This window comes from Ranitomeya variabilis, chromosome 2, assembly GCF_051348905.1.
Source record: "Ranitomeya variabilis isolate aRanVar5 chromosome 2, aRanVar5.hap1, whole genome shotgun sequence".
In the NCBI taxonomy this organism is placed as follows: Eukaryota; Metazoa; Chordata; class Amphibia; order Anura; family Dendrobatidae; genus Ranitomeya; species Ranitomeya variabilis.
The window spans coordinates 175515396-175529621 of record NC_135233.1 but is presented as its reverse complement, the minus strand read 5'-3'; the positions used below and the strand labels follow the sequence as shown (position 1 = coordinate 175529621).

At 41.5% G+C, this 14226-nt stretch overlaps 1 protein-coding gene across 2 annotated transcripts in view; it reads left to right on the top strand.

Annotated features, from left to right (window-relative positions):
- Nucleotides 1-14226, top strand: part of LOC143804786 (dihydroxyacetone phosphate acyltransferase-like) — a 236278-nt gene that overhangs the window by 21094 nt on the left and 200958 nt on the right. Inside the window, exons 2-3 of one of the 2 annotated variants that reach the window (XM_077283224.1) lie at nt 6176-6367; nt 13760-13936. In XM_077283224.1, the coding sequence (XP_077139339.1) occupies nt 6176-6367; nt 13760-13936 (369 nt within the window). The remainder of the gene's footprint in view (nt 1-6175; nt 6368-13759; nt 13937-14226) is intronic. The other variant, XM_077283225.1, reaches the window with a different exon arrangement.

Sequence of the window (14226 nt, the reverse complement as noted above, 5' to 3'; positions counted from 1 at the left end):
TTGCAGAGCCCCTGATGTACCCAAACAGTACAAGCCCCCCCACAAGTGACCCCATATTGGAAACTAGACCTCCCAAGGAACTTATCTAGATGTGTTTTGAGAGCTTTGAACCCCCAAGTGTTTCACTACAGTTTATAACGCAGAGCCGTGAAAATAAAAATTCTTTTTTTTTTTCAGAAAAAAGATTTTTTAGCCCCCAGTTTTGTAATTTTACAAGGTAACAGGATAAATTGGACCCCAAAAGTTGTTGTCCAATTTGTCCTGAGTACGATGATACCCCATATGTGGGAGGGAATCACTGTTTGGGCGCATGGCAGAGCTCGGAAGGGAAGGAGCGCCATTTGGAATGCAGACTTAGATGGATTGGTCTGCAGGCGTCACGTTGCATTTGCAGAGCCCCTGATGTACCCAAACAGTTCAACCCCCCCACAAGTGACCCCATATTGGAAATTAGACCTCCTGAGGAACTTATCTAGATGTGTTTTGAGAGCTTTGAACCCCCAAGTGTTTCACTACAGTTTATAACGCAGAGCCGTGAAACTAAAAATTCTTTTTTTTTTTTCAGAAAAATGATTTTTTAGCCCCCAGTTTTGTATTTTCACAAGGGTAACAGGATAAATTGGACCCCAAATATTGTTGTCCAATTTGTTCTGAGTACGCTGATACCCCATATGTGGGGGGGAACCACTGTTTGGGCACATGGCAGAGCTCGGAAGGGAAGGAGCGCAATTTGGAATGCAGACAGATGGATTGGTCTGCAGGTGTCATGTTGCATTTGCAGAGCCCCTGATGTACCCAAACAGTATAAACCCCCCATAAGTGACCCCATATTGGAAACTAGACCTCCCAAGGAACTTATCTAGATGTGTTGTGAGAACTTTGAACCCCCAAGTGTTTCACTACAGTTTACAACGCAGTGCCGTGAAAATAAAAAATCCTTTTTTTCCCACAAAAATGATTTTTAGCCCCCCAAAATTTTTATTTTCCCAGAGATAACAAGAGAACTTGGACCCCAAAAGTTGTTGTCCAATTTGTCCCGAGTACGCTGATGCCCCATATGTTGGGGTAAACCCCTGTTTGGGCGCACGGGAGAGCTCGGAAGGGAAGGAGCACTGTTTTACTTTTTCAACGCAAAATTGTCTGGAATTGAGATCGGACGCCATGTCGCGTTTGGAGAGCCCCTGATGTGCCTGAACAGTGGAAACTCCCCAATTCTACCTGAAACTAATCCAAACACACCCCTAACCCTAATCCCAACTGTACACCCTAACCACACCCCTAACCCTGACACACCCCTAATTCTAATCCCTACCCTAATCCCAACCGTAAATGTAATCCAAACCCTAACTTTAGCCCCAACCCTAACCCTAACTTTAGCCCCAACCCTAACTTTAGCCCCAACCCTATCCCTAACTTTAGCCCCAACCCTAACTTTAGCTCCAACCCTAGCCCCAACCCTAACCCTAACCCTAACCCTAGCCCTAACCCTAACCCTAGCCCTAATGGGAAAATGGAAATGAATACATTTTTTTAATTTTATTATTTTTCCCTAACTAAGGGGGTGATGAAGGGGGGTTTGATTTACTTTTATAGCATTTTTTATATCGGATTTTTATGATTGGCAGCTGTCACACACTAAAAGACGCTTTTTATAGCAAATAAGTTTTTGCGTCTCCACATTTTGAGACCTATAGTTTTTCCGTATTTTGGTCCACAGAGTCATGTGAGGTCTTGTTTTTTGCGGGACGAGTTGAAGTTTTTATTGGTAACATTTTCGGACATGTGACTGTTTTTGATCACTTTTTATTCCGATTTTTGTGAGGCAGAATGACCAAAAAACAGCTATTCATGAATTTCTTTTGGGGGAGGCGTTTATACCGTTCCACGTTTGGTAAAATTGATAAAGCAGTTTTATTCGACGGGTCAGTATGAATACATCGATATCTCATTTATATCATTTTTTTATGTTTTGGCACTTTTATACGATAAAAGCTATTTTATAGAAAAAATAATTATTTTGGCATCGCTTTATTCTGAGGACTATAACTTTTTAACTTTTTTGGTTATGATGCTATATTGTGGCTCGTTTTTTGCGGGACAAGATGACGTTTTCAGCGGTTCCATGGTTATTTATACAGTGGGGCAAAAAAGTATTTAGTCAGTCAGCAATAGTGCAATTTCCACCACTTAAAAAGATGAGAGGCGTCTGTAATTTACATCATAGGTAGACCTCAACTATGGGAGACAAACTGAGAAAAAAAAATCCAGAAAATCACATTGTCTGTTTTTTTATCATTTTATTTGCATATTATGGTGGAAAATAAGTATTTGGTCAGAAACAAACAATCAAGATTTCTGGCTCTCACAGACCTGTAACTTCTTCTTTAAGAGTCTCCTCTTTCCTCCACTCATTACCTGTAGTAATGACACCTGTTTAAACTTGTTATCAGTATAAAAAGACACCTGTGCACACCCTCAAACAGTCTGACTCCAAACTCCACTATGGTGAAGACCAAAGAGCTGTCAAAGGACACCAGAAACAAAATTGTAGCCCTGCACCAGGCTGGGAAGACTGAATCTGCAATAGCCAACCAGCTTGGAGTGAAGAAATCAACAGTGGGAGCAATAATTAGAAAATGGAAGACATTCAAGACCACTGATAATCTCCCTCGATCTGGGGCTCCACGCAAAATCCCACCCCGTGGGGTCAGAATGATCACAAGAACGGTGAGCAAAAATCCCAGAACCACGCGGGGGGACCTAGTGAATGAACTGCAGAGAGCTGGGACCAATGTAACAAGGCCTACCATAAGTAACACACTACGCCACCATGGACTCAGATCCTGCAGTGCCAGACGTGTCCCACTGCTTAAGCCAGTACATGTCCGGGCCCGTCTGAAGTTTGCTAGACAGCATTTGGATGATCCAGAGGAGTTTTGGGAGAATGTCCTATGGTCTGATGAAACCAAACTGGAACTGTTTGGTAGAAACACAACTTGTCGTGTTTGGAGGAAAAAGAATACTGAGTTGCATCCATCAAACACCATACCTACTGTAAAGCATGGTGGTGGAAACATCATGCTTTGGGGCTGTTTCTCTGCAAAGGGGCCAGGTCGACTGATCCGGGTACATGAAAGAATGAATGGGGCCATGTATCGTGAGATTTTGAGTGCAAACCTCCTTCCATCAGCAAGGGCATTGAAGATGAAACGTGGCTGGGTCTTTCAACATGACAATGATCCAAAGCACACCACCAGGGCAACGAAGGAGTGGCTTCGTAAGAAGCATTTCAAGGTCCTGGAGTGGCCTAGCCAGTCTCCAGATCTCAACCCTATAGAAAACCTTTGGAGGGAGTTGAAAGTCCGTGTTGCCAAGCGAAAAGCCAAAAACATCACTGCTCTAGAGGAGATCTGCATGGAGGAATGGGCCAACATACCAACAACAGTGTGTGGCAACCTTGTGAAGACTTACAGAAAACGTTTGACCTCTGTCATTGCCAACAAAGGATATATTACAAAGTATTGAGATGAAATTTTGTTTCTAACCAAATACTTATTTTCCACCATAATATGCAAATAAAATGATAAAAAAACAGACAATGTGATTTTCTGGATTTTTTTTTCTCAGTTTGTCTCCCATAGTTGAGGTCTACCTATGATGTAAATTACAGACGCCTCTCATCTTTTTAAGTGGTGGAACTTGCACTATTGCTGACTGACTAAATACTTTTTTGCCCCAGTGTATCTGTCTTTTTGATTGCGTGTTATTTCAGTTTTTGTTCGGCGGTATGATAATAAAGCGTTGTTTTTTGGCTCTTTTATTTTTTTTTTCTTACAGTGTTCACTGAAGGGGTTAACTAGTGATATAGTTTTATAGGTTGGGTCGTTACGGACGCGGCGATACTAAATATGTGTACTTTTATTGTTTGTTGTTGTTTTTTTTAGATAAAGAAATGTATTTATGGGAATAATATTTTTTTTTTCTTCTTTATTTAGGAATTTTTTTTTTTTTACACACGTGGAAATTTTTTTTTAACTTTTTTACTTTGTCCCAGGGGGGGACATCACAGATCGCCGATCTGATAGTTTGCATAGCACTCTATCAGATCGGCGATCTCACTCACATCGCCGCAGGCTTACCAGCGCCTGCACGGCACCCGGAAGTACTCCCTGCAGGACCCGGATGCAGCCCCGCGGCCATTTTGGATCCGGGGCCTGCAGGGAGGAGACGCTCGGTACAAGGTGAGTACATTCCCTTGTACCGATCGTCTCAGGGAAGCCCGCAGGGAGCCCCCTCCCTGCGCGATGCTTCCCTGTACCGCCGGTACACCGCGATCATGTTTGATCGCGGTGTGCCGGGGGTTAATGTGCCGGGGGCGGTCCGTGACCGCTCCTGGCACATAGTGCCGGATGTCAGCTGCGATAGGCAGCTGACACCCGGCCGCGATCGGCCGCGCTCCCCCCGTGAGCGCGGCCGATCGCTATGACGTACTATACCGTCACTGGGAATTAAGTCCCAGGTCACCTTGATGGGATAGTATGTCATATGGGATTAAGGGGTTAAGGCTGTGTGCACACAGTGTTGTGTTTTCGTGGCATTTTTTCTGTGCGGAAATGGGCCAAAAATGCTATGGAATCCTTATGCAAGCTACTGTAATTCAACGACAATCATGAAGTGTTGTGCATATGATCAGTAAATTTCCTTTGAGTATTTGCAGTGCTTTTTTTATGCAGCATGGCACTTCTTTATGTATTCCTGCAGCGTATTTCACCAATTGACTTCAACTGAGTCAGTCAAATCCGCAGCAAAAAACAGGCATTAAAAATGTTTGTGGATTTGCTGCTGATTTGCTGTTTCTCTGGTTGCGTTCTTACCAGCTTCCTATGGTGTGTCTCACGCTGTCATCTGTGGGACAGTGTGGGAAACACCGGCGCAGAGGTTCTTATTGGTGTTAACGCTATCGCCGGTAAGACCCGGTCAGAGCGCAGCAGGGTAATGCTGTCAGATGTCAGCGTGACCCCGCAGCTGTGACTGTGATCCGCAGCAGTAACGTCAGCAGGAGTGGGCTGATGAGACTACTGCTCCCATCGGGCTATGTCTGCTGTCACTAATAATAGTGACAGCGTGCCGCTTATGGGAGACGTAGTTTCACGGTTCAAAAAAAATAAAAAATTAAAAAATTACATACATATTCAAATAAAAATATAAAACCTGTTATACTCACCTTAACACTCAATCCCCAATGCCTTTGTCTCCTAGAGAATATGTAAAATAATAAGCCACAATATATTCACCTGTCCGCCGTATTCCACGTAATTCCAAGTGTCCCACGGTGAAGTCACCTGTAGAACAGTCACATATTTTAATGTATAAATATATGAGGGGACAGGACAAAGACCTTTCTGATGATCTTTTTAATCATAGACCTGAGACAGGGACAAGGGGGCATTCTCTACGTCTGGAGGAAAAAAGGTTTAAGCATAATAACAAGCGCAGATTCTTTACTGTAAGAGCAGTGAGACTATGGAACTCTCTGCGGTATGATGTTGTAATGAGTGATTCATTACTTAAATTTAAGAGGGGACTGGATACCTTTCTTCAAAGGTATAATGTTACAGGTTATATATACTAGATTCCTTGATAGGGTATTCGCATGCAGCATCAAAATAGTTAAAGCTATGAACTTATTTATCACCAATTTGCAGGATAGGTGATAACTTTACGATCCTAGTGGTACTACTCCTAGTGAATGGGGTGCCTAAAGTCTCTTGTGTAAATGGAGCTATGGTGCACACGTGTGACCATTTCATTCACTTCTATCAAACTTGTAAACTTTGTATATGGAGAGAAGACTGTATTTCCTGAAAATGTGGTCTTTCAGCTACACTTTAGCCTTTATCAAGCAAGCACAAGATAGCTGTTCCTTCAGTGCCCCAGAAGTTAATATAGTAGCAATTATAGATTTGTGCTAATGCAGTAGTGTAGTGCCTGATAGATGTGTTATAGAGGTGGAACTTGACTTGGGAGCTACGGTAAGCGCTTCTAATACCGACTTTGTCTTCCATGACTGCATCAACAATTATTGCTTTTTCTGGGGATGTTAGCATTTGAATAGAGAAATGGATAGTTGTACTTTGTTTTGTGTGTAGTTATTGATCTTCCTAATTTCTTGCAGCAGAAGGAAATATCAGGAAACCTAGAAGAAGTATTTGAAGATATCCTGGAAGAGCGACGTATTTCAAGTGATCTCCGACATGCTATGAGGAGTTTTACACCAGTTATTTATAAGAATCTTACTCCATGTTCTTCAAGTGCCCTTAAGTCCTTGGTTATGGATTCTGAAAATTTGCAGCACATTATTAAACAGGTGGGCAGCTTAAATGTGTTTGCAGAACCACATTCATGAGGATACTGCTTGGATACTACCTTTATCTCCCCTTATAATCGCAGTACATCATTTATTCAATTTCTTTTTCATTTCAGACAATGCTGAACAGTGATTGGTTGCTATGGAGTGCAAGACAGTTTTTCAGTTATACAGTTTTCAGGACAGTCCCCCACTGAGAAGTATATTAGTAGATTAATGTACTGTATTAACCTCTTCACTCCACCGAACAATTTTCCATATTCACTCTGCCACATAGCTTACTGGAAAACGTGCAAACAAGTAAAGTGTGGTGAGATTGCAAAAAAAGTGCAACCCACAATGTTTTTTGTATATATATATACAGTCATGGCCAAAAGTATTCACACCCCTGCAATTCTGTTAGATAATACTTAGTTTCTTCCTGAAAATGATTGCAAACACAAATTCTCTGGTATTATTATCTTCATTTAATTTGTCTTAAATGAAAAAACACAAAAAGAATTGTCCTAAAGCCAAATTGGATATAATTCCACACCAAACATAAAAAAGGGGGTGGACAAAAGTATTGGCACTGTTCGAAAAATCATGTGATGCTTCTCTAATTTGTGTAATTAACAGCACTTGTAACTTACCTGTGGCACCTAACAGGTGTTGGCAATAACTAAATCACACTTGCAGCCAGTTGACATGGATTAAAGTTGACTCAGCCTCTGTCCTGTGTCTTTGTGTGTACCACATTGAGCATGGAGAAAAGAAAGAAGACCAAAGAACTGTCTGAGGACTTGAGAAACCAAATTGTGAGGAAGCATGAGCAATCTCAAGGCTACAAGTCCATCTCCAGAGACCTAAATGTTCCTGTGTCTACCGTGCGCCGTGTCATCAAGAAGTTTAAAGCCCATGGCACTGTGGCTAACCTCCCTAGATGTGGAGGGAAAAGAAAAATTGACAAGAGATTTCAACTCAAGATTGTGCAGATGTTGGATAAAGAACCTCGACTAACATCCAAACAAGTTCAAGCTGCCCTGCAGTCTGAGGGTACAACAGTGTCAACCCTTACTATCCGTCGGCATCTGAATGAAAAGGGACTGTATGGTAGGAGACCCAGGAAGACCCCACTTCTTACCCCGAGACATAAAAAAGCCAGGCTGGAGTTTGCCAAAACTTACCTGAAAAAGCCTAAAACGTTTTGGAATAATGTTCTCTGGTCAGATGAGACAAAAGTAGAGCTTTTTGGGCAAAGGCATCAACATAGAGTTTACAGGAGAAAAAAGAGGCATTCAAAGAAAAGAACACGGTCCCTACAGTCAAACATGGCGGAGGTTCCCTAATGTTTTGGGGTTGCTTTGCTGCCTCTGGCACTGGACTGCTTGACCGTGTGCATGGCATTATGAAGTCTGAAGACTACTAACAAATTTTGCAGCATAATGTAGGGCCCAGTGTGAGAAAGCTGGGTCTCCCTCAGAGGTCATGGGTCTTCCAGCAGGACAATGACCCAAAACACACTTCAAAAAGCACTAGAAAATGGTTTGAGAGAAAGCACTGGAGACTTCTAAGGTGCCCAGCAATGAATCCAGACCTGAATCCCATAGAACACCTGTGGAGAGATCTAAAAATGGCAGTTTGGAGAAGGCACCCTTCAAATATCAGGGACCTGGAGCAGTTTGCCAAAGAAGAATGGTCTAAAATTCCAGCAGAGCATTGTAAGAAACTCATTGATGGTTACCGGAAGCGGTTGGTCGCAGTTATTTTGGCTAAAGGTTGTGCAACCAAGTATTAGGCTGAGGGTGCCAATACTTTTGTCTGGCCCATTTTTGGAGTTTTGTGTGAAATGATCAATGTTTTGCTTTTTGCTTCATTCTCTTTTGTGGTTTTTCACTTAAGACAAATTAAATGAAGATAATAATAACAATAAAGAATTTGTGTTTGCAATCATTTTCACAAAGAAACTGACAGAATTGCAGAGGTTTGAATACTTTTGGTCATGACTGTATATATATATATATATATATATATATGATCTGGCAATATGATTCCCCGGGTCAGTATAAGTATTCAGACGCCATACTTGTGCCGTTTTTTTTTTTTATCTAAGTGCCGACAAAATAAATCAGAAATTTTTCAAAAAGTGTTTTCACATTTTTTTTAGATATGTGGTAAAACTGATTTGGCAATAAGATTCACATGAGCCGGCATCCACAGGAGGATCATGATGACAGGCATGGGTCTCTGCTGAAGACTGTCATGACAGCCCATCAGTTCCCCACGATATCATGATGGGTGAGCCGATGGGTGGGATCAATGACACAGTTCCTGTCTGCGCGTGTAAATGCCACTATCAATGATTAACAGTGGCACTAAACTGGTTAACAGCTAAAGGTGGAGCTCCAATGCACCTGCAGAGGCACTTGATAGCTGATTAAACCAGCCATCAAGTGCAGGGAAAGATGCGAGCTCAGCGTGAGAGCCTGCATCAAAGGCAGGGACACTACTGATGACGTATCGATTGTGAAGGGATTAAAGGGAACTTTTCACCATATTTTTTTTTCACAATTTTTGGACTAACACACTAGGTTGCTGAACGAAGAGATCAAGAAAGTGACTAAAATTACAATGCAGCCACACAGAAACCACAGCATCCCTCCTCACCCCAACGCACATTTTAGCATCACACCCCCAGAAGAAGCTGGATGCGAAACGCGCGTTGGGGTGAGGAGGGACGCTGTGGTTTCTGTATGGCAGCAATCTTTACTACTACACCGCTATTCTGGTAATATGTATTATTTATTTCACTCATGATTGCATACTAATATAGTCTTCATTTAGCCAAGCAGCAAATGCATAGTGCATACCTATAAGTCTTTTTAGTGAGGCACTTGACTTTAATTATATCTGCTTGGATTTATGATATGTGCTTCTGATATGTCGAATGTTGCAACACAGCCCAATGTCCCCCCTAGATAGGGCGCTCTTGTACTTTATCGCAATGGTTTTATGTGTGTTATGTTTTTTATCATTTATAATAAAGTATTGTAGTTTCAGTCACTTTCTGGATCTCTTCGTTCGCCAACCTAGTGTGTTAGTCCGAAAATTGTGTTTCTAAAGTATTTGGTACCTAACGAGATAACTTTTAAGTGGCTGTTATCAGATAGTTTTCACTGAGGGCATGTACTTTTTCTCTCTATGTGATGTAGACCAATCATAAGCAGACAGCATAACACTGAAAAAAGAAGAACACGCCCCACAGTAGCTTATATTAGGTTTCTCACTGTGTAAGGCTAGGTACATATTATCATTTGTGTGCAGTGTATCATCTACATGCGCAAACGCATGCCAAAATGCATGCGAACGCATGTTTACACTGCGTTTTTTATCCACATGATCTTATGCATGACAGCAAAAAAAACGCTTTGTGTGCATGCGTTTGGATGCATTTTTGCAGGCGTTTGCACTGTTTATGCGTATAGTATTTCCCAATGGACTTGACTTATGGGAGTTCTATTTATAGACCCTGCACAGATGAAATCCTCTTCTTTTTGATGCTGTATCCTGCTGCAAAATGAATCTTAGCATGGAGAGCTGCAGTCTGAATCTGGATGTATCATTGACCTTGGCTTTAGGTTTTGCTGTGGCTTGTGAGGAAGAAAGGAGAAGAGAAAGACAGAGAAGACGTCGTTGTCTCTATTGGCAACACCCCATTGTTGAAATCTGAGAGAGCCGTGGAGCCTACCACTCATTGTACACTGACTTTCGTCAAAACCCACAAAAGTTTTTTGAATACACGAGGATGTCTGAAGACAGCTTCGATGAATTGCTGCATCGTGTGCGAGGATCCATCACTAGGCAGGACCCACAACTACGTAGAGCAATTCCTGCTGACTAACGTCTGTTGATGACCCTAAGGTACGTAATTTTGAAAAAGAAACACCTGTCATTAATATTCTTGTTATAAAAGCTACCGTACTGATTTTTTTCCCCCATTTTCTTTTTTTTCCACAGATTCCTGGCTACCGGAGAGACCTTAAGATCTTTATATTTTCAATTTCGGATTGGATTGTACACCCTTTCTGGGATTGTTGGAGACATCTGTCGTGCATTGTGTGGCGTTCTGTGTGCAGAATTGCTCCCCCAACCCACAAATGAACTCTGGCTGAAAAATGAAGAAAAATTCAAGGAAATTTGTAATTTTCCCAACTGTGTTCGGGCTGTGGATGGCAAACACATTCGGATTCTTAAACCTGCTGGAGTGGATCCAAGTACTTAAATGATAAAAAATACTTTTCCATTGCTCTAATGGTGATTGCAGATGCTGAATGTTGATTTGTCGCTATTGACGTTGGCTCATTTGGACGAGGAAATGACTCACAGACTTTCAAAAACTCTGACTTGGGACAAAGTTTGTATGCTAATAATTTCAATTTTCCACCGCCACAACCTCTTCCGAATACCGAAGGACCGCCAATGCCATTTGTTGTTGTTGGGGATGAGGCGTTTCAAATCTTTGCCAACCTCATAAAACCATACTCAAGTTGGGACTTGAATCACAGCAAAAGGATTTTTAACTACAGACTGACAAGTGCACGAAGAACTGTGGAATTTGCCTTTGGTTTGCTGGCAGCTAAATGGCGCATTTTGGGAGCACCAATCAATCTTAAAATAGAGATAATTGATGAGGTTGTGAAGGCGTGTGTTGTTCTGCATAATTACATCCTGGCAAAAGAGCAACCCCACTTCGAACTTGATGAACCTGTTAATACCACATTGCCGGATTATCATGCTCACTCTCTGAGGACTACAGTCGAAGTTGCCCAAATGAGGAATACATTTGCTGCCTACTTTGTCTCTGATATTGGACGTGTGTCATGGCAAGATGAAATGGTTTAAGCTGTAAATAAGTCAAATGTAGCTGTAATGTTATGTACCTGTACTTTTTTCTGACTGTTATATTGTCACCTTTAATTTAAGTTTAATAATAAACACCTTAACTGTAACACCCGTTAATACTTCACTAAACAATACACTCAACAATACACACATGTTTAAATAAAGAGCTAAAGAAAACACAGTGAGACAGTTATTGTGAGTCAAAAGAATTTTTATTAGGCGGTCAAGGCGTTTGTGGATGTCCTGGAAAAGTGTGTTCAAGTGAGTGAACCCACTATCCATTCTTTCTACAACTGCTTTCATACCTGCCTGGAAGACCAAGCTTAAGTGGATAAACTTGGGCATGACTGACCTCTCACAGGCCCTCTGCCTGGTGAGCAGACCCAAGTAAAGTAGTGGCAGAGGGCTGGAAGAGGGGAAAACCTGATGGACCGGCTTCCTGTTCCTCATCCTGTGAAGCCTGCCTGGTTGCTCCATTGCAGGTGGATGAATGGGCCTGTTCATTGGCTGGTTGATGAGGGGCCGCTCCAACAGAGGACAATCCAGGTTCTGTGGTGCTGAACCAGGTGATGTGTGGAAAATAAATGAAAATCATTAGTAAACAAATTAAGAGTTTAAATAATAGACAATACAAAAGACGGCATGGGTTCCCCTGTATTTTTGATAACCAGCCAGGCAAAACTGAGTGCTGTGGGCTGCAACACTCAGCTGTCAGCGTTAGCAAGGCTGGCTATCAAAAACAGAGGGGTCCCCACTCTGTTTTTTTAATTTTTTTAAAAATAATTTAGAAAAACGGTGTGGGTTCCCCTCCAGTTTTGACAACCAGCCTTGCTAAAGGGATGGATATTGGCCCCCGCCAGCCTAAAAATAGCAGCTGGGATGGGATACTCCCATCAGCTGCCACCTGCTCTCACTGTTACCAGTGACAGCAGGCATAGACTGATGGGAATAGTACACCCATCAACCGATACCTGTGACCAGAGGTAAACATTTTACCTCCGGTCATAGCTGCTCGCTCAGACTGTCATTTGACAGCGTGGAAATTGCTGCTCTCTGACCTGCAATAATAATCTTACCGCCATTCAGAGCCAGTGTTTGCTGTGCTGTTATACCGATGACAGCATGGCAAACAATGGATGTTCGGGCCCCCCATTCATCTGAATGGGGTCCGGGTTCGGGTACTGTTCTTGTACACCAACCAAACTTTTTTTTTTATCTATTCAGCTTAACCTGACTGGACCCGAACATCAAGTGGTTCCCCCATCATTAGTCAGCACATTCTGATGGGGAGTTTGTAACTGTTATCTGTCTTTTATTGAACATCTCACAGCTGATTTATGATCACATAAATGTTCAGCTCTCCTTTGATGTGGTTTGCTGTCATAAATTAGCTCAGTGGAGATCAATAAAAGACAAATTAAAGACTTACAAACAGCAGGAACACATAAAGCTAAATGGAAGAATTTGACACTCAGTTGAAGAGAAATACAACCCAGTTGTCGAAATGAATTTAGTCCAAAATACAGAGCCTCCATTTGCAATTCCTTTCAATTTGATTGGAAGAATAGTGTAGCACTATTCTTTCCATCAGAATGATGGATACTACTTTGACACCTAGTTGGACAATATTGTAAGTTAAAGCTACTGTACTTACGGGGCACCATGTGTCTCTTTGTACATATTCAGCTTGGTGGGCCATGTCTTCAGTTCAGAAATGAATTGTAAACTTGTGAGCAGGTCCCTCATTTCTCTTGATATGTGTTGAAGTACCGTATGTGTTATACTGTAATGTCTTGTCTTGTACCATCTAAATTGTAAAGTGCCGTGGTATATGTTGGTGCTATATAAATAAAAATGTATTAATAGCACACCAGAAAATATTTTTCTTATGCCTTGCTTAGATATATTATACACACCCCAAAACAACAGCATTTGAGTCACAAAACAGACCCCTTAAAATTATTAACCACAGACCAGTTCCCCATATTCATACTGTTCCCGTGAAAATTAGACTTCATATTAGACATTTAAAATGTACAGTCCTCAGGCAAGTACACCTCAATATACTGACCCTCCTAAAAAGGAAAGACTCGCTATAAGTGATAGACCCCTATAACAACATGCCCAGCTTGTATTAAAGAAAGATACTGTTGGTGGCAGCGGCAGGACGGGGCATTGGCAATTCAGGCACAGCATTGGTGGACATCTGGTTTCTGGTTCTGGTGGGCTTTAAAAGCTAACATTCATACTCTGCCGCATCAACCAACAATGAAACATCACTGGATGTTAGGATAAGCATTATACTGCATTTTGTTTCTTACAGCACACCCCTTGATTCTGCAAGTTGTACCTCTAAAGTACATGTACCACAGGATGAGAACCACTTGGATAGTTGATGCATGTTTTAGGCGGATACGCCTATATGATTTTATAATGCTATCATAAACTGCATGTTCATTGACTTAGTTAACATCATTTTTCTTTTCATATCCCTGACGCTGTGGTCTTCAGATAAGTGTGGAATCTGGTGAGCCATTTCATGTTGTTCAAAACAAAGCTGTCCAGATCCTTGATGAAATGAGCCACAATTTGAAACTGGGAGCTATCAGACTGTTTGCCTTCAGCTTGAGTAAAATTTTCAAAAGGCTTTACCAAAAAGTGTTTGTCAACCAGGAAGGCATGCATAGGGTAAGTGATGTCACAAATTAATATTTATAACTTAAATTGCTCTCAAAAACCTTCAAGAGTGTTTTTGTCTTACAAAGGAGACCAAAATTTGTCAACCTTAACCCTCTAACAAGTCAGTAAACTAATGGAAATGTAGACATTTAATTTAGTTTACATTTAAGTATACATGCTGCATAATTTGTCCTCTGTTGGGATATGTGCATATAGAGTTTTTTTGAGGTGGTAAAAAAAATAAATAGTTTTCTAAAGCTAATCACTTGGCTATATGTGCACATGGAGTTTTTTTAAGC